At 40.7% G+C, this 27,166-nt stretch overlaps 1 protein-coding gene across 1 annotated transcript; it reads right to left on the bottom strand.

Annotated features, from left to right (window-relative positions):
• Nucleotides 1–27,166, bottom strand: GUCA1C (guanylate cyclase activator 1C). The gene is made up of 4 exons (XM_044442354.1): nucleotides 26,969–27,166; nucleotides 5,666–5,815; nucleotides 3,087–3,174; nucleotides 1–131 (listed from the first exon to the last, which is right to left on the bottom strand). Exons 1-4 carry the CDS (start codon nucleotides 27,164–27,166, stop codon nucleotides 1–3), a joined length of 567 nt encoding a protein of 188 aa, XP_044298289.1.

The raw sequence follows: 27,166 nt of genomic DNA, 5'->3' as shown, positions 1-27,166 counted from the left end.
TTAGACACTGTGTCTTCTCCCACTTTGTATAATTTTCAGAACATTGGAAAGGTCAAAGCTCTTTGAAATCATTTCCAGGAGTTGTTCATCACTTTCCACTCCATTGATGAACTCTTCTAAAGTCAGTTCCCCTAGAATGAAAGCATAAGAATTTGGGAATCAGCACAAGTGACCATAGACTGAACTATTCCAAAAATGAGACCTTTCAGCTCCAAATTCTTCTCTGAGGAATACTATGATGAAGAAAGTTTCAATTCCCTGTTTTCTAGTTCAGCTGACATAGAGCACAATACCTTGTATAGCTATTTTTAGCAACGACAGGTTCCTGTTGCCTGTCCAATTGAGAGATCTGCACCCGTAATAACTGTCACACACATATTATCAGCAGTGCTGGTGTTGAGTCTCATTATGTATGCAATCATAATAAGAAAGTACATGTGCTCTTGATAACTGACGTTTCTGTGTGGATATAAGTGGTCACCATGCTGGCACTCCCAGACGTCTTTGGAATCAGTGCTCCCGTACACATGGCTTTTCTAAATAAAAGAGTTCCTGTTTTCCTTCCTACTTTCCTTTCTGTAATTTCTTTTCTCTAGTGTCCAAGCAGATGAATAACTTTCTTAAGTAACAGCCAGAATTAAGGGGAAATACTGTTTCATCACTACAACCCTTATAAAGCAGTCTTAAGACTTGGCAATGCCTAGGTGAAAATTTAAAGGTATTTATTTATTATTAATATAATCAAAAATTATAAGTATTATTAAAGTATAGTTATTATTCATTTCATTTGCATAGTGCCCAGTAGGTCAGTCTCTTTGAAGAGTTTACAATGGTTCATAAACCAGACAGTACATTGAAATACATAAACATTTCCAGCATATGAAAACAATTTAAAAACAATGTAAAAACATCTAAAATAATATATGATAAATAGTAGACTGTAATACATAGAATGGGCACAGTCTGAAGCCATTAAATATATCTGGATGTTTTTAAATGGTTTGTCATGTGGGGCTGCCTAATCTTGACACTGAAAGGATGACAAGTGACCCTCAGTGGGAAGACCATTCTATAGTTGGAGGACTGCCACTGAGAAGCCCTCCCCCTTGCGGCTGCCTTTCAGGCCTCCCTTGGAACTGGCATTTGGAGAAGGCAATGGATGACGGTAGTGTTCAGGTTGATTGTGGTTGGGAGACGTTCTCCATCAAGTGTTGTCTTCTCAAGCTATGTAAGGGTCAAAACCAGCCCTTGGAGGCATACTGGCAGCCAATGCAAGCAGACCTTATATGTTTATACTGCTAAATGTCTGAGAGGGACACATCACAGTAATTTGTCAAATAGATGGTGTGCAAGGACTGTCTGCTTTGATTACTGAACTTTGGATGGCACATTGCATTACATGTCTATGTAACTACAACTTTCTGGCTCTGGAATCTCCCAAGACTGGGGGGCAGGGTTTCAGTTCACCTTTCTCCATGCTCTAAAAAAAGCATGTGACAGGTTGCAACATGGGTCACACCCCCTCTGTATTAGATAAACATGGTACCTGGTGAAGGAACTCTACTACATGCATACGTACACATGCACATAGAGTTTTTTCACATAAGCAGGGACCCTGACTACATTCAGCATTCCATTCACTTTGAGAAAAAATGCTTATGAATAATGATTTGGGAATATGTTTGCTGCAAGTCTGAATCCTGCACTATACATGCTGAGAGGGCAGACCAAAAAGAGAACCAGTGTGGTGTAATGAGTAGGTAGAATGTTAGACTTAGGCCACAGTGATCCTTCTTTGATGCAGCATGAACGTGATGCCTTCTATTTGCTACAGTGGGATGAAAAACAGCTCTGTGTATGTGTTGGGGAAAAATCTCTGAGAGGCAAGCAGACCTTGTCCTACCTCTTATCCCATCGAATTCCTTGCTTTCTCAGGCTTATTGGTGGTTAATAAATAAATAAGTAAATAACACAGCCAGAGATAGACATGACTGCATAGTTTAGTCCTCAGCTGTAATGACACATGACCATGGAGGGGGAAATGAACCACAATGGCTTTTCTCCTGCCTCATGTGTTGGGGGGTGTCTGTGTTACATAATTTGCTGGTACAGCTTACAGTGTTCTGCAAACCCAGTGAATCTGGCATATTGCCATAGTTTAGGAGTGCCCCCCCCCCCCCAGATCCCATTGACCCTTTAAGCATTAGCCACTCTCTGGCTTCACAGGACATGGCAAGCCACACCAATGCATATAATTATGCAACAAGAGAGCCAGTGTGGTGTATTAGTGAGAGTTGGGTTAGGACTCAGGGGATTTTGCATTCTAATCTGAACACTAACCCTAACCCTAACGCTAATCCCGACTTGGCCATGAAGCTCACTGAGTGACTTTGGACCAGTCACTGACTCTCAGCCTAACCTATCACACACTGTTCTTGATGTGAGGCTAAATGGAATGGAAGACAAAGATCATGTACGCCACTTTGGGTTCCTTACAGGAAGAAAATTGGGATATGATATAATAATATAATATAAATATGAATGAAGCCATTTTCCCTAAATTTTTGTGGCATATATCCCTCTGTGTGATCATATGAACAGGCCCATTTTCTTTCAGTCTAAAGTACCTGTCATACTTGTTGTGAAGGTAAAAAGGAATCCCTTTATTTCAGCCTGCAATCTATGGAGGCAAGTTGAAATATGAATGTGACGGATGAAATAAGCATACTTTTCTGCCCAGCCCTTGTATTCCTGGCTGTCTACCCCACACAGAGAGATGGGTCAGGTCTGGACTTGGCACTGCCGTTGCAGCCGAAACGACAGGCTTGGCCAAGGGAGCAAGCACACATGTGCATACTTTAGCCAGCACTCACATGGACATGTTCTTATGCAGACATAGACCAGTGTAAACCAGGCACTTCAACGTAAGAACTGAAAAAGAGCAGTACTGGATCAAACTAAAGGCCTGACTCTGATGTAAGTATATTTCTAGCCATGTGTGGCCTTAATCAGCAAAGTGCATTTATAAAAACTTAAACAAATCTCTTTGTGGGAAAAACAGTATTTGAAGGTTTCTACAGCCTCACCATCATTGTTTACATCTATCTTCTGGAATACCATATTTGTGAAGGCTTCAGGAGACATCTCTTGGTTGCCATTGATAGCTTGAATAGCCTGAAGAAATAAAAATGCAAACACGTCAACTTTTCTGTATTGCAAAGATAAATGATAGTTAACCATATTGATGCACGCGTTTTGGATGGAGGTGAGAGTAAATATATGATTTCTAGTAAGATTGCCAATAGTGAAATTAGAAATTGAATTAGTATGACAGGGCCTAAAGGATTATGGATTTAATTTGCATATTATTCAAGGTCCAATCAGTTCATGCGATTTATTCTGAAATGCAACTGCATTGCATTTTTATCCTGTGTAAGGACTTGAGTCTTCTGCAGTGTTCTGTGTTATTTAAATTCAGGATTATCTAATACAGCTGTATGTTCATGGTATGAAGGCTTAAGCAACTTTTCTCATCACAAATAAAATCATGCTTGACTTAATCCCCCTAATGAAGTGAGTATCATAACTTAAGCACAGCACAGATAATGTACCTTGGAGAATCACATTGGTGTGTATGCACACTGAAAGGATGGGAAGTAGAAGGAACAATTTAAAAAGAGAACATACGTTTCCAGTAACGTGCCTTTTATATTTGCATTGCAGATGTTCAAATGAAGTTGGGCCATAACATATCTTATTGTCTTAATATCTCATGTCAAAGCACCACACACACAGTAAATTGGCACATTAGGAAGAAAGCTACATCAGAAGTGGTATAGTATTATCCCAGCAGATTTTTATTATGTGCCTTTTCTGAATGCTTGATTGGGCTCTTTCAGTGGGCCAGATTAGACCACATGGTTGAGATATGAGGTGTGACATTCAGTATTAACAACACCTGATGTGACAGGACTGTTCAGTGTAACTCTGGCCCACTCCACACCCTTCAGCCAATAATATGCAGTGAAGGCAGAGAGACGTATCAGATGCAAGGAAAATAGGAGAGTGTGTCAAGTGAGATGTTCAGTTAATAACATAGCATTTATTCTCTAGATTAAAAGTGTGCAGCCTTTAACTGATTAGGCTCCTGGCTGCTGCTATGCAAGACTAAATAAAAGAACTTAAACTAAGCTCAAGGCACTGTGACTGATTGCAGTGGCTGGAATGGAGAAAGGATGTATTTACATTCACTGCTGTCCTCCCATGGGTGGGTGGGCATTTCCATACCCCTTCCTCAGAGAAAATCTGCTTAAGGGGTGATTTTTGCATGCAAAAAGGCTGTAGGGAAGGACTTTGCCAAGTACTCTTCCCCAGTCCAGCTGTTACAGTCCTATCCACAATCCTCTGAGCCTATTTTTCATGCACACGCACACAAATGACTGATCTTGGACCTATAGATTTTTTTGGGGCATATTCAGTCTCAATAAGCCAGCCAGAAGGTGTCTGTCCTGGCTGGCTCCCAAAACAAACAGTGTGCACACCAGAATAGGTACCAGAACCCCTCATAATGTGGGAATCTTGCCCTAATAGAGAGATCCAGGAATGCAACAATTTGGAGAGTCATAATCTTAGTGGCAATGCATTGAGTAACACTGGGCAATTGGGTTTAAATAGTTAAATATTGCAGACTCTAAGGTGGGGCCTAGTGAGAAATTAAATGGATGGCTTGTTTCAGCTCACTTGTCCTGCTCAGAGTCAGGTCAGTTTATTTTTTAGAAAGGGCCCAGGCAGGTATCAGAGATAGCTGGACACTGGCTCTCTCTTTCACCTGGGAAGGTGGGATGGAAAAATTCTGACAACTTCATAGAAATGGGCCAGAAAATAATTCACTTGTGGAGAGGGTGAGACTTGTCTATTTACAATTCAAAGGGATAGCTGAGCATTCCTGTGTTCTTCTCCTTTAAAAACCCATTTGAAAATACCAAGTAGCTTTGGTCCATGCTATGCACATTGAAAATGCCCGAGTGACTATGCTCCTCCCTGGGAACCAAATTGTGCAATGGTAGTGTGTCACCTTCATGGCATTGTCCAAAAAAACAGACAGCCACCCCCAATTTCTCTTTTTTAAAGGGAAACAAAAATAATACAAATAAAGGAGATCTCAGCCACCTCACCTGATTGTAAGTTTAAAAAACAGCCCCAGTTAACATTCACCCTCTTTGCAAGCTTTCTTCCACCCCCTCCAAATCTCCGGGGGACAGATCAAAATGCTTCATGAGGACTTTTGACGTAGTCTTTGTATGATCTGTGGACCCGGCCAGGTAACTGGACCATGTCAGCCCCACAAAGAGGCCAGGTGCTAATTGATACTAGCTCTTAGATCTTTACTTGCATCTTTTGACTCTTTCTCATACCCCATTAGGGGAGATGATAATAGCTCAGTTTAGGCCTATGCTCTTCTTTCCCATTGATCCATTGAAGAAAGAAAAATAGTGACAATATTATCACCCCATTACCTCAGGGCCACATACATAATAAATACAAATACCACATCATTATAGAAGCAGTCATTAAATTCCAATCAAAAGCACTGATATGTTTAAATAACTGAATTCCCATAGAATTCTTCATGGCATATATATGATAATATATACAATTTCCTTACCGAGAATATGCTTACGAGTTCTCTTTTGTCAATAGTTCCATTCCCATCAGCATCATATAGCTTAAAATACCATTTCAGCTTTTGGTCAATTTTCCCTCGTATGACCAGATTTATTGCAGCTATAAACTCCAAAAAGTCAATAAATCCATCCTAAGAAAGGAGAGAAATGTAGATTTGTAACATGAGCAGTCTTTCATTTATTCTAGCAATAATGTTAAAATGTGGGCCATCTATTCAAAAGAAATATAAGATTATTTGGAAAGTACCTTGCATTGAAATTCCCTTAGACTTGGAGTGGGCCTGGGGTAACCTGTGAAATAATTTCAAATGGGCAGGCAAGAAGAAAGAACAAGAGCCCTGTAATGCTGTGAATGCTACCCATCATTGGCTGCGGTTCGCAAGTGCTTTTTCCTGTGAGGCAATAGCCCTTCATAGGAAAAACATACCTCTGCCCTAGGGCATCTTAAAAGGCAAACTTATCAAGTCATGGAAAACTAATATAGAAAATGCAAAGCATAAAGGCACGCTCTTTCTTGTGAACTGGCAGCATTAAGATTATCTATAGAATGGGAAACAGAAAGATGGTATATCATAACACAGCTGCAAGGATGCACAATTTTTAAAAAAGTTGAAAATTAACAAATGCCAAAACCAACAGGGTGAGATGCCAAAGACAAAGAATTCAAAAATGTCTGTCAAATATTCTGTAAAAATGCATTAGTAATGCCAAGGTTAGCATGCTGCATTTCTATAAAAGCAAGCTATTGAGATCTGTGTAGTGAGAAGGAAAATTTGACCATCTTTTTCTTGAATAAGCCGTACATGCTTACACCTTCAGACTGATTTTATTTTCAGGGATTTTTCTTATGCAGTCTGATTTATGTTTGCTTATTATGTGGCAATAGGATAAATCTAATCAGATAAATTTATATATAAGCATCAGACCATCAGAAAGCAAATAAAAATAGAAGATATTAGATATTAGTTAAATTAGAAATTAATTTAATAGAAGATATTAGATAACATGCTAATAGAAAGTTAATGCAAACTTAAATCATACCCATCAAAATTCAAATTCAAATTCTGGCTCTCTAACTAAAATACATGAAACAACATGCATATATATAAGGTTGTATCAATTATGAAAAACAAAAGATCCTGCCAGTTTAAGACAGAGTTAAAGCTATTCCATGTTGGCTCAAAATTCAAAAAGGCCGGAAACTGGAAGTTAAAGGTGTTGCCTTAACTGATGTGTCCTGTGATTAGTGAGGACGACATGTAACATCACAAACTGTAAAACTTCCTTTCCATACACCCACAGTTCTCCTTGGTCTTCCATGTTCAGAGCCTGAGAGGGGAGGATGGAATGTTTGGGACAAGCAAAGATGTCCCACATTGTCCTGATTCTGTCGTGCCTTATGGAGCATCTGAGCTTTAATGTATTTTATTTATTTACTTACTTACTTATTTAGGAGACTTCTATGCTGCCCCATTCGCCAAAGCCTCGGGGTGGCTCACAACCATAAATAAACTTCAATAGAATAATATAAATTAACAGGATAAATTAAGTCGCCCTGGCCAAAGAATAAAATGAATAAATAATATTAACAATTAAAATAACATTTGAATAAAAAGGTCTTCGCCTGGCACTGAAAAACAAATAATGACGGCGCCAGGTGGACCTCTCCGGGGAGCGCATTCCATAGATTGGGCGCCACCTCAGAGAAAGCCCTCTTCCAAGTACTCACCTTCCTAATTTCCTTCACGGAGGGTTCCCGGAGAAGGGCCTCTCCCGCAGTTCTCAAGGGACGGGCAGGCATATATGGACGTAAGCGCTCCTTCAGGTAACCAGGACCCAAGCTGTTTAGGGCTTTATAGGTCATCACCAACACCTTGAATTGGGCCCGGACTTCAATGGGAAGCCAGTGAAGCTGACGGAGGACTGGAGTCATGTAAACATAACGCCCAGTCCCCATCAGCAACCTGGCAGTTCTAATTTGAACCAATTGAAGTATCCAGACCATCTTCAAGGGTAGCCCCACGTAGAGCGTGTTACAGAAGTCAAGTCGGCAAGTCACCAACGCGTGTGTCACTGTTGCCAGGCAGTCATACTCCAGGTAGGGGTGCAGCTGATGGATCAGTCGAAGCTGAAAGAAAGCGCTCCTCGCCACCGCTGTCACCTGAGCTTCCAGTGAAAGCTCTGGGTTGAGGAGCACTCCCAAGCTGCGAACCTTGTCCCTAAGAGGGAGTGCAACCCCATTCAGGACTAGGTTCAATCCACCCTCCCTGAAGCCCGATCTGCCCACCAACAGGACCTCCGTCTTGTCTGGATTGAGCTTCAGTTTATTGGCCCTCATCCAGCCCATTACCTTGGCCAGGCACTGGGTCAGCACAGCCACTGCCTCACCTGGATTGGTGGAAAACGAGAGGTAGAGCTGGGTATCATCAGCGTACTGATGATTCCACAGCCCACAGCTCCTGATGACCTCTCCCAGCGGTATTGCTAGAAGAATCTTCCTGTGAGTTGACCCGTGCCAGTTGGTTGCTTACATCAATAGCTGTAGAATGGGCTGAGAAGGAACCTTCTACTAGCAAGTAAGACTATATGCTTCTTAAGGCTAGGCAGGACCAGAACAAGATGGGGTACCTTTGCTGTCCAAGGAAAACTGTGGGCACATGAGGGTAAGCAACCTATGAGAAAAAACTTCTAACACCTTCCAAGGAAGTTGAAGAGTTCCTTCTGTGGGAAAGCAGGGCTACCACAAAGTACCAAGGATGATTTATCAGCCATTTCACACACACCCCAAAAATGGATTTTTTCTTTTGAGTATATTTGGAGAGATGCGGTAAAATTATTTTGTAGGGAGAGAAACTGAGCATCTCCCATTTTGTTCTCCCGAGAAAGCTTTGTTGTGAAGCTGTTTGAATTTTGGGGCCAGCACATGATAAAAAGAGATGGTATCAGTTGCAGAGAATTCTACATGTGGGAAGGAGAAGGGGACACTGACATGCAGGATTGGATCAACCTCTTGCTTTTTGAAAAGAACAGAACAGAAAGAATTATTTGCATCAATTTTCAAATTTTGCAGTTGAGAACATGACTGCAGTATCATAGAATTCCCATAGGAATAAAACCCTACATGAAATTGTACAATTGGGTAAGAACAGTCTAGTTTCTATAGTCATAGACCATCAAAGTCCACTGCCCTTGCACTCAGGCAGCAGAGACTGTTGTGCCCATAAAAAAACAAGGGATGTGGAAGGCATTAGGATATTATGCAAGGGTTAGGTAATAAGCACCGGGAGCTTAACCAGGCTGTTATCCTTTTATATTTAGAACAGTGTTGATAATCCCCATAATTCTTTAAGGGGATCCACACAGCAATCATTTCAGAGATCCTTTTAGAAATAATAATCTTAAAATGTTCATATCACGGTGGCGAAATCCAAATGCCAAAGCAGTGCATGAGTGTGAATTTGTATTCATTTGATTCACATTGACTTTTAGATAGTCTTTAAGGGAACACTCTTTTGAGAGAAGGTGTTTAATTCTTCCTTCCGTCTACGCCTGGTTGTAGTCAGAACTTTGAAGAAGCTATCCATGGCACCAGAACTCTTTGGGAGATAGAGTTCAGCACCATAGATAGCTCCCTGAAAGTTCAGACTAAGCTCCAGAAGGAATACACTTCACTCTCCCTACATTATGTTGGTTCTATAAGGGATGAGGTGAGGTAAGACTGAAGGGCAGCAAAGTCAGGAACAACATCCCCTCATTCCCAGGCTTTCAAAAGTTATTGGGCAAAAGTCTGCACACATTTGTAAAAGGAGATGAACTTCACCTTGGCTGAAGAAGCATTCATTAAGGATGGCAGTCCTTTATCCTGCCAACACAGGCAAGGATGCTGACTCTTGAATCATAACTCAACAAGAACAATGATGGGGGAGGCAGGCACAGGGGGCACCTGCTGAAGGTGCCTACTTCAACAAGGCCCACTGGCGTGATTCTTCATGACTACGGCATTCTTGTTCACCTGCCTCACATTCTGGCTCAGACAATGGTGGTGAGAAAGAGGCTGCTGCCTGCTTGCTCATTGGATCTTTGCTTGTGAAGGAAGCAAGTAGCAGCGCGAGAGCTTCTGCAATTGGGTGGTCTAAAAATGCAATAAATGCATAAATGAGGAAGAGGTGCAAGAGCAGCTTGTGCTAATGGCGGCAAGAATGTAGACTCATTGAGGAAAACTCCATTCAGGCGGCTTTCCCAAAGACCCTCAAAAACCTGGAGCTAGCCCTACATCTCAGCATCATTGCATGCCTTGGCTAAGGTAGGCCTGTTATCCTCATGCTGTACAATGAGCAGGGCAGAAGTCATCTTATGGAAGCCATGGCAAGCAATCACCAGGTTGGGTACCTCAGATCACCTGGCAGGTACATAGAAGAGATGACCCTTGCTGCTTTCCATTGTAACTGCAAGGTGAAGATGATCTTAGTACTCTTGTCCTTTGCATCTTCTTTGTATGCAGTTAGCCCAGGAGAGGCGTTGAAAGACAATCTGTCCCCCTTGTGAACCGATACTATGTATTTTCTAGTTGCAAGGCAAATTGAATATGTCCATTATATTGTAGAGGCTTCCCAGGACTGATCTCTCAGACACCGAAGATTCCCTCCTCCCAAACTAGAGGAAGGGAAGTCAGAGGTTCAGCCTCCCTCCCCTGCCCCCCTGCAGCCAGCATGGAAGGAACCACACCAGCTGGTCTCTGAAGATGGCAGGGGGTGGGGGGAGAGAGTCAGTTCCAGTGGGTGGGGAGGGAAGGAGAATGGTGAGACCAGGATATAAGTTATCCTGAAGTTTTTCTGGCTTCCTTTCCTCCCCATTTCACTAGATAGGTTGCTCTGGTGCCTTTACTAGACAGGCTAAAATAGCAGAGGATGGAGAGGTAAAGATCACTTCTGCCACTCCGCCTGCCCTGCCAACATCAGGAAGCAGGACATTGCATATACGGATGCTTTTGAGTCCGGAGGCTTCCATCTTATGAGGGAGCAAGCCCTAGAGAATTAGCCTTCTCTAGGCAAAGGTTGTCAATGTGTTTTCACACTACAGTTCCAGGCATTTTTGGTCTTTGACTCTGGTGACTGGGCCCAATGGGAGTTGAAATCCTAAACACCTGAAGGGCACTAATTTGGTAAAAGAGCCACTAAATGATTAGTTCTGCCAAAAGAACACAATGAAATTGCAAGTGCGTTCACTTTAATAGATGCATCTACAATATGTGTCCAAGTCTTGTTCTTAACTAGGGCAGGACAGCACCTGGATGAAAATTCCTGACACTTTACCCTGCTGGGAAATGAGCTCTCTGCATGTGTGCAAGGAGACAGCCAGGCAAATAGAAATCCCATCAGACCTGGGCTGCATGATTCCCATTTCACTTGTTTCTATAAGCTTCAGAGCAAAGCGAGTATCTCCTTGACTATTGATATTAGCGGTGTAACCTTCATTTGCTGGACAGATGCTAAATATCTTTTAACAGTGACTGTGGTAGCTTAAAATAACCTGGAGAGACACATATGTGAACTATTAATACCATCTGTAATGATGGACTAAAAATTTGAGGCAGGGAAGGTCAAGTGTCAGTATGACATCTGCAATTTGAGAGAGACACAGAGTAATTTCCAGCTGAGCGCCTTAGCTAGGACACTGGTGAAAGGGAATGGAACAGATTATGCTAGAAGGTGAGCAGTTGTTGCACATGCAAGTGCACTCATAGTAGAAGCTGATTTTTTTTTTTTTTTTTGCTTCTCAGCATTGTGTAGTTCTCCCAGCCATTACGTGGTGGTGGAAAAGGTCAAGAAAAGGAACCACAGTATGTGTGAGTGCATAGAAAATACAACAACGCTCATTCCTAATATGTGGGGTTTTAAACAGAAGGCCCTCACATGCCCCCATTCCTACCTTTTCTAAGCTTACATGGGCTGAAGTGGTAACCCATGAAGACATGGCTCTAAAGTACAGAGATACGAGGAGAAAATAATATGTTGTAAGACATATAGACTTTGATTGCATTATCTGAGGCTACAGATTATGTATCCAGCTCATCTGTACATGCACAGATCCTATAGGAGGTAAAACCTTGAATCCCTGAGTTTAGGGGCACTGGCAATAGGCATGACTCCATCCTCCTTCACACACTTTTCAGTGCATAGAGTGAAGATCATCATAGTTCTGTGCGGAGAAAAAAGGTACAGAGCACAGAGCCACTGAAGACTTTTAGTCTGAGTCTCTTGGTCTACCTGCAAATCTATGACCTGGTATTATCCTCATATCAGGCTGAGAAGAAAGAGAGAGACTAGGCTGCACAAGATATACACAAAGAAGCAGAAGAGACTATAAAGCAGAAGGATTTAGGAGGAGATAGAAGGTGCAAAGGGTCAGTCTTGGGCCCAGGGAGTGGAAGCACATTGTACCCTTAAAAAGAGAGATTTCTAAGCATATGGTTGAAACAAAATCACATATAACATGGGAGTAACAGAGGCTTGCACTAAAGCAGATAAATATTGAAACATCCAGTATGAGAAGCAAGGAAGAAAGCTGATCTTTCATTCTACCCCACTGTTGACAACTCACATTTTCAAATGATTTCATAATTACAACATTCAGGTTAACAGAACATCTAAAAAGTTTCACATTGAATTGATCTCATACTGCATCCTCCTAAGAATTCACTGTCAAGATTGTTCAACCCAACCTGATATAACCTGTCTCCATAAAGACAAGGTGAAATGGCTTGCTTTACCATGGCTTCTCATACCTAGCAAATATAATCACAGCCTTTAGCAGTCAGTGCTCCTACTCTCATGGCATTGCTAGGGATGCACAGCTTTTGTTAAATCCATTCCACCTATGTTTCATGGATTGCTAGGCACCTTTTCCCCACTGTTTGCCTATTGACAGAATCATCTTTAAACCAGAATTGTGTTCTTCTTGTGCTAATATGCATTAGTGCTAAATGCACTTGCACAAAATGAACTGATGCGCATTGGTTGATGCAAGTTAACTTTAGTAGCTAATGTGTATTAGCACATTTGTTCATGAAAATTAGCACAAATCTTCCCCAAAACTGATCTGTAGTTCTGCAGATTCTGAATGACTTGGAGAAAGCCATTCCCCCTGCAAAATCTGCAGGTCATATTTAAAGAAATAAAAAGTCATTTGAATCTGTTGCCACTATCTCTGGCATCCATAGTCATACCCTTTCCCCACGACTGAGATATCAGGAGATGGCTGAGACTTTACCCTACACTGCCGCTTCTTCAAGCATAAAATTTTTGAACAGCTCTGTGTTTGCATTTTATGCAGCCATATAATTAAATATCTAGGATCAAGCTGAGGGGAAATAGATTTTGCCAGTTTGAAAGCAGTGCTCAACTTAGTAGCACAAACCAACATCACTTCCACACCCAGAACAGTTTTCTAAGTCTTTTAAAATTTCTTTTCTTTGCAAGAAATTAAGAGAGCACACATTTAAACAAATAGATATTTAAGTTACACCTTAAAATAAATAAATAAAAAGTACACTTCCCACCTGAAGACTGAGGGGAGAAGCAAAATAGACAACTGATACATAAGTCTTTTGAATGAATTTTAAAAAGCAGAATCCTATGCATGTTTAGATAGAAAAAAGGATATACAAATCCTGCATGCTTCAGCCAACTTTAGTTTAAGGTGCCATCCTATACAAGTTTAGATAGAAAAAAATGTCTTACAACTACTGTGTGGGATTGTCAAATCCTCCTGATATAATCTGATATCTTGAGGTAGGAGACACTTTACTCTGAAGATTAGAATTTACTAAACCATTGAAGAAATAGTCCTGAAATAACTAAACACTTCTTTGTTCCAGAGCTTCAGGAGAAACAATAACATTGCCAGAACATTCAAAAGACAAAACCTCATTCTTCACCAAAATGTGTATCTTAGATGAGAGTTAGAGTCCAGCAATGCCCAAACACAGGGAGGAATCCAGCATTTCCATGCTCCCTACCATACTCTGTGTAGGAGAATGTTTTGCTGGGGCACATGACACATGTTCTTATGAATCAACCAATATGCAGGTAATGCAATCTGCCTGATATAGTTCTAAAACAAAAGGCAGAATGACCACTAGTGGCAGATCCAGCTTATAAACTTTATAGTTTTAAAATGTAAAAAGTATTAAGAAATTTTATAGATTTCAAATTGTTAGAGATTAAAAAATAAAATGTATAACATTTCATATATATTAGAATAGGAGACATTTTGGTAAGAAACTCCAGCTTTAGCCACAAATAGGAGTTGGCTGCAGTCCCACTTCAAAGCTAAACTAGGACTTATCATGAGCAAGGCCAAACTCCAGTGAAGGAATATCAATGGACAATCAGTGCCTGCATTCCATAGCCAATCCAGTTACATTAATACACTTCATGGGCTGTTTTATCTCATCTTTCTTGTCTCCTACAAAGAAATGAGGAGCCTGCACTTTTATGCAACATAATGCAACACATACTAGACCTTGGTCCCTTCATGAAGAAAACACTTTGGCAGAATAACTGTCATGAAAACCTCTGTGTTAGCAGTTGAATGGAGCCTCCAAAGGAGAAAGTTTATGAAAGCTTTGTTTATCATTATGTTTAGCAGCTGAAACCTGGTATCAGTGTAAAAGATGAGATGCAGCATTGCTTGCTGTGGAATACCTGTGCAGATTTGGCCTTGTTCCTGACTGGTCTTGGCTGAGCTTTTAAGTCATTCTGCAACAAATTTCTCTTTGTGGCTGAAGCTGGTGTTATCGAACAAGATATTTCACATTTTAAATTCTATATGCTTTAACAGTTTTAACAGATTTTCCAATCTTTAATATTTTAAATCTATGAAATTTTCTAAAAATATTTTTACTTTAAAAACTACAAAATTTCTCATGTTCTAATGATCATGTCTAAATTGGGCGGAGGGAGGCTGCTGTCACGATGCTACTTCCATCTATCTGCTTTGATTTTAGCCACACTGAATATCTGAAGAGGATTTGCACAAGAGAGCTTCCAAATTTTGTCCAGACATACCAACATACCTAAACAAAACAAATGACCATTTATAGTGCCACACCCTGTACCCTCCCCTTTTAGAAGGAAACAATTTATATGCAGTGTGTTCCATGCCTGGAGAAATACGCAGCATTTTCACTGTTTCCTTCCTACTTTGCACTTTAATTTGCAACTGATATGGCTATAATGCCAATTAACATCTGGAATTGCAACATTCTATACCCTTCATTTGAATTTTCTGTGCCACTAAGGCAAATAGTGCTTCTAATGGGTAGTACCCACACAGTTCAATTATCCATTTTATTGCTAAACTCGCTTTCTTTTCAGAAATGAACACACAGAGTGGAAGAAAAGGAGGTCTGCCAATAGCATTGCATCGAGGGGACATTGGCATTCAATCTTCATCCTCTCAGTTACACGGAAAATGTCTCACAAGAGACAAATGTTGCTTTTGCAGAAACAACAATTAGCAGACACTTCTTGTTGGAACGTTGCATTTGGAAAACATTATTTTCCCCAGTGCAATTCCATGCATGTCTACTCAAAAGAAAGTCCCACTGTGTTCTGTGGAGTTTATTCCCAGTTAAGTTAATATAGGCTTGTAGCCTTCATGAATTTAATATTGACTTTTTTAAGCCGGTGGACTACTTTGTTGGCACTGTCAATATATTTATATTTCAAGTCAAAAATGTTAGGGTGGGGAGGCAGATTGGCACCCATGGAATCCTTTGGGCTGGATGGACACATATACCTATTCATACATTTTCTCTCACACACACATACAAAGTTGGGATTGGGATTCACTGGGGTTTGTTTGTTTGCTTGTTTTTAGTTATGCCTGTCTTCATTGTTAGGAATAACATCAATTCATGGAAAGTTGATTTTCATAAACTAGGAAATGTAAATTATACAGTGCAGTGGTTAAGAGTCCATGACTGGAACTCAGGAGATCTGGTTCCTAGTCCCCACTCAGCCATGGAGCTCACTAAGTGACTTTGGGCCAGTTAGAGACTCTCAGCCCAACCTACCTCACAGGATTATTGGTGTGAGGATAAGACTGAGAGGAGGCGGCGACTTATGTAAACAGCCTTGCGTCCCTTGAAAGGAAGAAAGGCAGGGTGTAAATATAATAAATAAATACAGATGGAGGGGCATGGCAGCTCCTGAGCAAGACCTCAGTGGCAATAGGACTAGGTAGCAGTTAGATCCAGCCCTTGCTGGAGCTGTGGCTTGATTGTCCAAATCAAATTTGACAGGTGTCTGCAAAACAGCTACATTTGGACAGGCAACATTAGCAGTCTTGCCTTAACTCAGAAGTCACACAAACAGGAGCTGTAATACATTGTTGTTTGATAAACAGTGATTGTGTCAAGAAGTTACATCATTTGTTATGGTGTTCAGATTGCAATTTTTAAAATCACATAAACGCACACGCACGCACACGCACGCACAAATCACTGCTTTCTTCTCTCTTCCTCTACCCTGAGTCAATGCAGCAGTGGTGAGACAAAGCTGACTCTCCCCCTCTCTCCGCCTCCTGCGGTTCTTATGGAAGTACAAGGACAAGGACAAGAATGAAAGCAAAAGTAGGTTGTTCCCTTGTTTTTCATGCACTTGTAACAGCCTCAGAGACCAAAATTCTACGAGTCAAACTTTCTTCAGTCCTGGAAATACAAAAGCAGGAAAATAACAATTTCTTCCTTCCTTTTCAAAGTACAATCAATGCACTGAATGATGTGAGAAAAAACAGCTGCTGTCCACCTAGAACTTACAACATACACTGCTGAATTTCTGCTTTTATTTATCTTTTAGTGGCCTGACAGCTCTGCCAGAGAATGTGTAAAAGGGAAAAGTGAGAAGACATGGCTATTTCTATTCTATTTTATTTTACAGTTTTCTATACTGCTGATCCAATTCTGCTCCCAATGCAGTTAGCTAACAATAAAAACAGAATGAAATAGGAAATAGGTTCTCTGTTTATGAAATAAGAGGGGTGCCATAAAATTAAATGTTATGCCTTTAGTAGTCAAGGTTGAAGTCCCATTGGATTAATACCCTTGGTTTGGTTTGGGTTAGTTTGGTTTTGTTCCAAGGGAAGAGAAGAAATGAGCTAGCCCTTCTTACTACTGAAAATCAGCTGTGCTCTAGATGGGAAAGAGATTCTAAGCATAACTGACACCTAGATGACATCTGGTATGTTGAGGTGCTATAAACTGAATAAAACAATGCAAAAAAAAAAAAAGCTTTCAAGCTGGACTGGTGAAACCCTGTGTGTTTACCAGAAACGTTAAATTTCCTGGTATAATGGCATTAATTAACCTACATACATGTAGTATAAGACTTCCCAGCACTGCTTCTTATTATCTTGCAGGAAACGTCTGCATTCAAAATGTTTCTGCAGATAAATGTTTGGTCTAATAACCGAGTTAACTGAGCAAAACACTATATGCAAATTAGCACAGCTTTGGTGCTATGTGTTTGTAATTTTCCTCAGCACAAATTGATTTCTATGTGCCTTCTATTATTGCCAATGCTGTTGAGACATCTGAAGTGAGCCATATGGAAAAAGTAAGCACAGAAAGTTGCTGGGTGTTGCTCTTACCGTTTGTGTTGGACAGTAGAGTTTATGAGCCATACACAACACTGAATATTGTACTAAGCACCTCTAATTGCAATCGGCAGGTAAGTTGAGCAGAAATTGCCCCAGAGTGGCTTCAAATAATTACAGCAAAGGAACACAGAGCTAATTGAAATAAACAGGGAAAGCACCGTTGCTCCCAAAGTGTCCTATTAAGATGCTTTCTCGTTTCTCTGAGTGCAGCTTAACACTTTCCAAATTAACTTTTATTGTCTATTTCATTTTCCTTGTCATCCATGCAGTGATCTGACAGTTTTCCTTTTCTGAAACTGGTCCTTTCCAGGAGAGTACTAAATGCCAACAGATAATTATGCAGCATAACTGCTGCGGAGAAAATGTGTCAGTGATAAAATGGAAAGTCTTCTGATTAGTCTAACATCAGATTCAAACCTTAGACAAGCCACTGTTCTCTCATCCTCAGTCTACCCCTCGTTCTGTGATTCATCAAAGATAATAACACCAGCTGATCTTACAGGGTCATTGTATGGATTAGCAGAATATAATGAACATAAAGCACTCTTAAAATTTACTTATTGGCAAAACAGTTCTACTAGTGGTGACAGGAAGAGGCTCAAACCTGGGAACGAATCCCATTAAACAAAGTGAGAGTTACTTCTGAGAAAACATTTACTTATTTATTTAGTTTATTTTAATCCACTCAATAACTATTACTTTTGGGGAAGACTCCAGCTAGTTAAATTAATAGCTGAACATTTCACTGATGTGGGAGTGTGATATGGGAGTAGTGGGAAAGGTTGCGATGTGGTGGCAGTGATGATGGTGATGTGTCCTCTCCCATCTCAGACAGCAAAGAGAGCTTGCACCAGGTCTGCTGCCATATATGGGTCAGGCTGCATTTCATAGAAACGTAGAAACAGAGCGAGTCAGAAGGGGCTTCCTGGGCCAGCTCCACTCCACCATGTGCATGTCTAGCCTATCCTTGGACACCCTCACCGATGGGGCCTCAACCACCTCCCATGGAAGCCCATTTCATACCCTCAGGGTCCTATCTGTCAGGAAGTACTTCCTGGCATCCAAATTGAACCTTGGTTCCCTGAGCTTTGCTCCGTTGGAGCGCATCCTGCCCTCCTCTGCAGGGGAGAATAGGTCTCTCCCCACCTCCGTGTGACATCCCCTCACATACCTGTATGTCGCCAACATATCCCCTCTGAGTCTCCTCTTCTCCAGGCTGAAGAGACCCAGTTCCCTCAGTCTCGCCTCATATGGCATCCCCTGCAAACCGGCCACCAACGTCGTGGCCCTATGCTGCACTGCACAGCTTTCTGAACATGCCCTTTGCTGCACTGACTCTAACCTGGCTATATAATTTCCTTGATGGCTTTCCTATATTCTTTCCCTCTGAGTGGCAACGGGCTTTCAGTATCTTAGGCTTTTTGCCATCACCTGGTCCAGATACCAGAGACTGAATCTTGGACCTTTGTAGTACAGCATTTCTTCCACAGTCCCCTGGAACTGACTTTGGATTGATAGAAATAAGTGGGAAACATTTAACATAGAGGACTTTAGTGTAGCCCTAGGCTATGACTAGAATGATTAGCTATCACAGCAGTATGAAAGCAACTCTTTAACTGTGAGAGGTACAAGTTATAGGGTGGGGTAGAGGAATCAGATTTACAGCCATTAATAGAATTCCCTGTGCACAAATGTGTGCATTCCCTAAGTCGTTTTATATTACACCCCTTTGTAATCCTGTTTATTGATAGCTCTCATTATCCAGTTTGATTGTGTACTTAGACTCATGATGTTGTCTCCATGTGAAAACAACAATATGCAGCAACCATGTTGATCTGTTATTAAAAATCCAGACAATAACAGTGGTGTAATACTTTGATGGAACACTGAAAATTACAAGCTAGCTTTCAATTTTCACATATTTTCCTCTCCTTCTACCTCACTTTTTTGCTTACATTCTAGTCTGAGAAGAGTTTGACTTTCAGTTTCATAAAACTTTCGGTCTAATCCCAAGTTTTCCAGCCATTTTTGCAGCTTTTCTTTAGAATCAGGATAATGAGCTATTAAATCTCAAACCCGAAGTAAAGGCCTTGTGTATTGTCACAAAACTGCTGTGCTGCCACTATATCTCAACATCACCCTTTGCTATTAGGTTATAGAGAAAAGCAGATAAATTCCCTGGTGGGAGGAGATGCAAAGGATACACTGTTCCTCTCACAGTAAAAATAGAAGAATTCTCTGTAAAGCAGCTGGTGAAATTCTGCATGTAGAACATCCCAGGGAGTTACTCAGACAGGGAGATACCACACCGAAGGACCTACTCTGGGTGGCTTTCAACTGGACCATAGGTGATGATCTCAGTGACCAGACAGGTTAGAAAAGCTGGTTTAGCATTTGCACTAAAGGCCCACCTTCTTTTCCATTTGTTAGCAAATTAACCTCATTGTAGCCCTATCCATGCATTCTTCAAATGATTAAGGCAGAGAATCACTTAGCTTTAATGCACTGCACACAGTCTGTGTAACCTTGCCTGCTTCTACAACCACACGTTTCCAGATTCATAACTTAGCAAACAGAAACTGTTTCCAGGTTCAGTTTCCATCTTCAGTAGCAGTTTGCTTGTTTGCCTCACTCTGGCCTAGTCGATGCTGGTAGTGAAAAGGGACAGCCACTGTCTACTTACTGGTTCTCTTGCCTGTCAAGTGAGCGAGCAAGTGCAGTGCTAAAAAAGACGATGAAGAAAGTAGCTGGTGACAATAGCAGTGAGAAAGCAGACATACTGGGGAAGTGACTCTTAGAGGTTGTGTTGGCCAAAAGCCTTCAAAAGCTTGCTGGAGGTACTGCAGGCTCCCATCTACAGAGGTACTTCCCTGCTAGGGACCAAGGTCAGCAGACATAGTTCGGTTTTTTTGTTCACATGGTGATATTGATCATCATTAGCTGAAAAATGGTTGGACTGACCAAACTCTTGACTGGGTGAAGCGAAAGGTGTTTTCCACTGTGCTTAGAGCACTTCACAGACATTATCACATGAAGAAACTCAGATACAACCTACGTCCGTGGTTGAAATGGGATATTCTAATTTCTTTTCCTGATCTGTACCTCCTAGGGTGGTTCCAGATGAAAATATTATTGTGCAATTGCCCTGCCCATTCACAACATGTTATGATGGATGTGTCCAAACAACACATAATTTTCAAATGGACCCTCCTTGTGTTTTCCTACTACTTCTTCCATTTTTGTTTGTTCTACAAACATCTTATAGCAATGCCTCCTGATGAGTAGCACTGGGTTCTCTTTATTTGGAGCCAGAGGGTCTATGCAAGACAGTTGCTGGGGAACTGGGGCAGGAGGGTGCTTTTGCACACATCTCCTGCTTGTGGGATCCTGTGGGCACGTGGTTGGGCCTTGTGTGAACAGAATGCTAGAGCAGATGGCCCTTGGTCTGATCCTGCACCCCCCCTTTGTGTTCTCAAGCACACCTATGCAAAGATAGCCTTCACATTTCTCACTTCTCTTAATTTTGCAATGCAGTTCTCAGTTCAGGGTATCAGCAAGATTTAAAAAGCCTTACTAACTTTAACTTCAGGGCCTGCATCAAGCAAGGGATTAGATTCAATGGACTTAACAGGGCCCTTCCAATTCTATGATTTGAGTGAAAATGCATTCATTCTGCAGTACTAAATATATTTACCTGGGAGTAAGTCCCATTGAACTTAGTTGATTTGTATACCATTGCATATTTTGATAGAAAATGTATTGAAAACTATATTTAGACAACTATTTAAATGCAGATTGTGTGTACACACACATACAGAGAGAGAGAGAGGGAGGGAGGGAGCGAGGGATGGAGGGAGAGAGATCATTGCTGAAAGAGGACAGAACAGATTGGAGATTGAAATTATGCAGTAGACACTGATGAAATCAGCCTGATCTGTCAATTCCCAGGTTCCCAAGGAACTCAACACCCTGCAAAGCATATCAACAAGCATCAGGAGCTGTATGCAGATTTAAAACAAAGCTACTGTACCAAGAATGAATACAACATTTTTAAACAAAAAGAAGTATAAGAAAAAGAATTAAGATCAGGGAGTATGAAAATAAGCAGACCATGCAGACTGCTTAACTAAACACAGCTGTGGTAGAATTTGCTGAGGAGCACAGTACACCATAGTTAATTACCAAGGGTGTTGTTAGGCCATTTCCGGAGATAGTAAACAGAATCCTGAGAAAGCAAGCATGTTGCCACATTGGGGGCCAAACTACACATGACATTCTATGTGTCTTTGCATTTTTCAAGCAGGATTTTAAATAGCCAAATCACCTCACTCAGGGAGCTAATAATTATTAGGATGGTGGTATGCATGGAAGGGGAATTTCCTCAGAAACTGAAGATGCTTTTGGCTTTGGGAAAAACATTCTCCATTGGTACCACAGGAGAATTCCAAACAGTGCGATAGCTGTTTCCCCTCTTTTATAAGTAATGCTCATGTGCTTATGTACTGTCTGCTTATTAATTATCAATGCTATAGAATTAGGACACTTTAATATTCATACTTTAATAATGCATTATTTAATATTGTTTAATGACAGGTAAACTCTGCTCTATTTTAATGGTAAAAACACTGAAAATAAAATTTTCCTTGAGGTTACAACAGTTTTCCTCAGTAAGAGCTTCCTCATGTTTGCTCTGGTCCTGTTAATTATCAGCTGAAATTTACATTTTTAAAATTTGCATTAAAAAGCCCTCGCACCTACATAAATGCATAGTGCAACAACACATTTAATATCACATCTTGGTTCTGAGCTTGGTTCTGAGAAAGGGAAAAGAGGAACAATGGAAGACAGGAAAAGAGAAAGCCATGGTACCATTTTTAACCATGTCTTCTACTGGGAGTTTTGGTAGAAATGACATGAGAAGCCATGGGTGAACTATGTGCAGAAAAGAGCTGAGTTCTTCCCAGTTCACAGTCAAATGGGCCCATGAGCATTGGAAGGAATCAAATGCTAGTTTTTCCCATTCTTTTCCTCATTTCCAAAGTGCTCAAAATACTCCCCATAAATTGAAGGGTAGAACCTCTATATCAGGGGCAGATTTTGGGCCGGTTGTTGTAGTTAGTCGCGAAGTCGTGTCTGACCTGTCTCTGCTTTTTAGTATGCTGTCTAGATTTGCCATAGCTTTCCTCCCCAGGAGCAGGCGTCTTTTAATTTCTTGGCTGCAGTCCCCATCTGCGGTGATCTTGGAGCCCAGGAAAATAAAATCTGTCACTACCTCCATTTCTTCCCCATCTGTTTGCCAGGAAATGATAGGACCGGATGCCATGATCTTAGTTTTCTTAAGGTGTTTGGTGCTGGTGTTTGGTATTTTGGCATTTTGGCCCCACCTGTTTTGCCTTTGGCTTGCCCTCTTCTGCATTCATCCTCACCCATCACTAAAATGTAGCCCCCAGCAGATTCAGCCCTCAGGGTGAAAGACACTGGATAGCCTGCTGCTTGCAGAAGGCAGAATTATTCACCATGAAAATCCCTGCAGAACCAAGATCCTGTAGATACTTTCAAGGACTGGAGCCTCTGTGATCATGCAGAGCATCCCAGAGCTCTTGAAAGCCTTAGAAAAGGCTTCCACATGCTATTCAGTTAGTTTTTGCGGCGGTCACTTTGCATGATTGAACATGCCTCCAGTCTTGTCTTGTCCCCAGTCTTGTCTTCACTCCTGCCTGTTCCTGGCCATGCCTTGCCAGGTCCCTTACTTTGCCTCTGCTTCTGTTCCTGCCACACCTTGGTGGTGTATGATCTTTGCCTTGCCTTTGCCACTGGTTCTGTGGCCAGTACTGGTTGCTTGCCTGTTTCTTGCCCTGCCTTCATCTGCAGTGCCTTGCTAGATATCTGACTTTGCCTGCCCTGGTTCTACCTTCATTTCTGGAACTGCCAGGCCATGCTGGCTATCTGACCTTCACTTGTTTCTAATGCTCTCTTTGCTTCTGGTCCTGCTATGCCTTGATCATATCTGCTCCTTGTTTGTTTGCCTCCATCTTTGATTACCTGAGCAGTCTTCACAACAATCCTGCACAGCTTGGGTGCAGAACTGGACTTTTACAGTTTCCTAGAAGGCCATGCCCCCTTCCCCCAACCATTGTTTTGCAGTTTCCTGGTTTTTGTGCACTTTCCTCCCATTCTGAAAGGTTCAAATGCATGTCTTAGGGTTTATTTACAGAAAGTAGGAGTTTTCAAAACTAAAATATACTGGTATTTGGGGCAATTGTACATGTACCTCTTTGGCCTGCCCCTGAGCCTTTGCCTTTGATTCCACCTGCCACTGGAATCATCCCATCTCCAAAATGAAATTTGGCCACCAGGGTAGAAGAGGTTCTCACCCCTTACTGTAAAGTAAAACCAGTATTCTCCCTGTTACAAACTATGGAGACCGAGGGTGGGTTCACATGTAACAACAAGCCATGATGGAAACTGTGGGGGAATGGATTGTCATTATGACTGAACCCAATACCGATGGTGAAGCATGGCATGCCTGCTCTCCATGAAACCATGAGGAGAAGCAATGGTGTGTTGCAAGACTTCCACATTTCAGCTTGGTTTGTTTTCCTGTTTAAAACTGGAAACCACACTTCCATGTTTTTATCCTAGAATTTTGCAGCAAGAGCATTATATGCAAATGTATCTCCCTGAGAATAACCCACCTAGGCCTGTCAAGTGAATTCCTGTCTGAGATTAAATTTGACTAAGGACTTCACAGCTTTCTGAACATGCCCTTTGCTATTAGAGTTCTCAGTTGAATGCTCTAGCCAAATGCTTTTGCTGTTCACTTCTTTGGAATTAAAATGAGGGGGAAAAACACCACTTTCTAAAAAAGGAAATGATTCCATGGTTACCTAATCCAGTCCTCTTGAAATCTGTTGGAGTGGATTTTTATTAAGTGGTAACTAAATGGGCACTTTGGTTGTACTCTTATCTTGAATTTTTCCACTTACATGTTGTTTGATTTTTTAAAAATCTCAATTTCAATTGCATTTCTATTGAATTTAGATAGAGGGAGAAGTAATTGGTGCTTCTTTAGTTATGATTGAGCTGAAATACCTTTTTGGACATCCATAAAGTGTTGATAAGTGGATTACCCCAAACTGGAATGCCTGCTATGATGACTCACTCTTGAAATCTTCTAAACCATTTTAAAAGGTGAAAGTGTACCATAAGCTTGTGTGCCATGTGTAATTCAGAAAGAATTAGAACATTATATAAAATTCTTACATTTTTCATCCAGTATTTTGGTTTCACGACTTCCAATAGTTTCTTGTTTAAACTGTTCAGCATTGGAAAATTAATGGCTAGGCTACTGCATAGTTTAGGACACAATCCTATATTTGTTTAGACAGAAAACATGAATAGTTCATCCTTTAGTTATTTTTTGTTTCCATTTGCACTTCTGTATATCTTTTCCTCTGTTTTCAGTATGCCACTTGTGAGTACCAATGCCTGTGAAGACAAAATGGCATCACACACAAGGGCGGGCAGAAGTATCACCAGGCTTGGAAAACTCCTGAAGTGTGTGAGGGGTGGAATCCAAAAAAAAAAAAAAAAAAAAAACCCAGTACGATGAGGACTGAACATGTTCAGTAACCATACTGACTCATTGTTAGTGGAAACAATAGACTAAGGGAAGAGGTAAGAGAATGGAATGGAGTGGCTGGAACCCTGGGCAACAGCATTCCAGAATGCGACATTTTGTTGCAGATCCCACTCATTTTTATATGATAGCAAGACTGCCATTACATATCATTACATTTCTCTTTAACTCTTATTCATATATACTTCTTTGTTTATTACATTTATTTCCCATTCTCATCTTTTTTCCTGCAAGGAACCCAAGGGTGCCTTCATAATACTCTTTGATTTATTCTCATGTCAGCCCTGTGAATTAGATTTGAGAGTCAGTGACTGCCCTAAAGTCAGCCAGTAAACATCATGGCTTCCATAATTCTCCTCCTGCTCTCAATCTTATCCCCAAAACAACCCTGTGATGTAGATTGGGCTGTGACTGCTGCAAAGACACTAGGTTAGTTCCACGGCTGAATGGGGACTTGAACCTAGATCCCCCAGATTGTATGTATCATTACTGTAGAAATATGTACAGGAAGATGTGACTTGTGATTTTAACGGGTACATGTCATGATTTTAACAGGTACATGTTATATCATATATAAATAGTGGTGTGTGGTTTTTGTTGATGTGTGTGATACAAATCTTTATGTAGAAGGCAGGTCTAGTGATATACTATCTTGGTAAACTGTTTTGAACTTTGAGCCAGTGGTGTTTGAGTATTATATTTTCTATTTAATATTTTTACATTTGGAATAAAGCACAGTGCAATACTTGAAAAGAAAGCTTACAGTCAGTACATGCATACACACATACCAGATGGTTGTGAAAATGTACTTGTTCAGTAACACTCATGGTTTAATAACATGCTATAAATGTGATAATCTTATAGAATATGGATGGGGAATGTATGAACGATTCATTTTTGGACTGCAACTCCTATAATCCCTTACCACTTGCTATGCAAGCAAGGATGATGAGAATTGTAGTTTAACCAAAGCTGGAAGATCGGTGTTCCTTATCCATTGTAGAAGATGGCACTAATTTGACAGTGGGAATGAATCTCAACCATTAAAAAGATGTCTTCAGATCACAGAATCATAGAATAGTAGAGTTGGAAGGGGCCAAGACAGCCATCCAATCCAATTCCCTGCTGTTGTAGATTACCTAGATTACCAGTTTACACCATCACTCTTATATTGCCATGTTACATGTAAAGCACTAAACAATACTGCTTCTGTATGTTAGCCAAGTTTCTCAAACTTTGTACTATCCTCATAGGTTGAATGAAAACTCTAAAATGGCCAGGCAGGCTGGAAACCCATTTGAGGGGACCCCAGGTTGAGAAAGACTGTTGCGAGGCGATAGTGGAGCTTTGATTAATTTTAATGGCACAGGAGTTGGCTTTGAGCGGCCATGTGATACTTACACAATACTTCAGTTGATTGATTGCTGTGGAAAATAACAATTCATATTCTCATTCTACCTCTGAGGTTTAGAGTTCTGATAATATATTCTTACATATTTAGAAGAGCTTTAAAGTATGGGTTGGTTTCATACTTATGGTAGACTCATTCAGGGTACTCTCTAAGTATGAAAGCATTTAAAAAAATCTACTCTAAGTTTCACTATGGATCGAACCCTTTGCTAGTAACTGCCAGTAATTGAGATAATGGTTAACTGGGTGAATATAATTTTCACCCAGTTAAATATAATATAATTTTCAAACTTGTTTCATAATAGTTATTACCTAATAATAATAATAATAATAATAATAATAATAATGTAATATAAGAATTCTAGTCAAGAGAAACCAAACTAGTTGAAAAATACAATTTGACATATGGCAATTCAAGAAATAAACAGGTTTTTAGATGCAACCAGGTTAAATAAAGTATTAACTACTCAGGGTAATTATGTGAGCATTTCAAAGCAAAGCTCTACTTTTAGATTATGATTCAGAGTTGGCTTCTGTTGCTAAGTACAAAAGCCATTAATAAATTTAGACTTACCTTGTTCAAGTCAAAAGTATTGAACACTTGATCGACATAATGATTTGCCTGTGGATTCAAACCATGCAGACCCAGAAGTGCTTTGAATTCATGCAGGCTCAGCTGACCTGATGGACACTCTTTCATAAATTTGGTGTACCAGTGATGGGCCTCTTGGTTAATGATATCGTCTCCAGCCGCTGATTCATTGGCACCCAT

This window comes from Varanus komodoensis, unplaced genomic scaffold, assembly GCF_004798865.1.
Source record: "Varanus komodoensis strain SLA01 unplaced genomic scaffold, ASM479886v1 scaffold4, whole genome shotgun sequence".
Taxonomy (NCBI): domain Eukaryota; kingdom Metazoa; phylum Chordata; class Lepidosauria; order Squamata; family Varanidae; genus Varanus; species Varanus komodoensis.
This window is presented reverse-complemented; position numbering and strand designations above follow the sequence as displayed.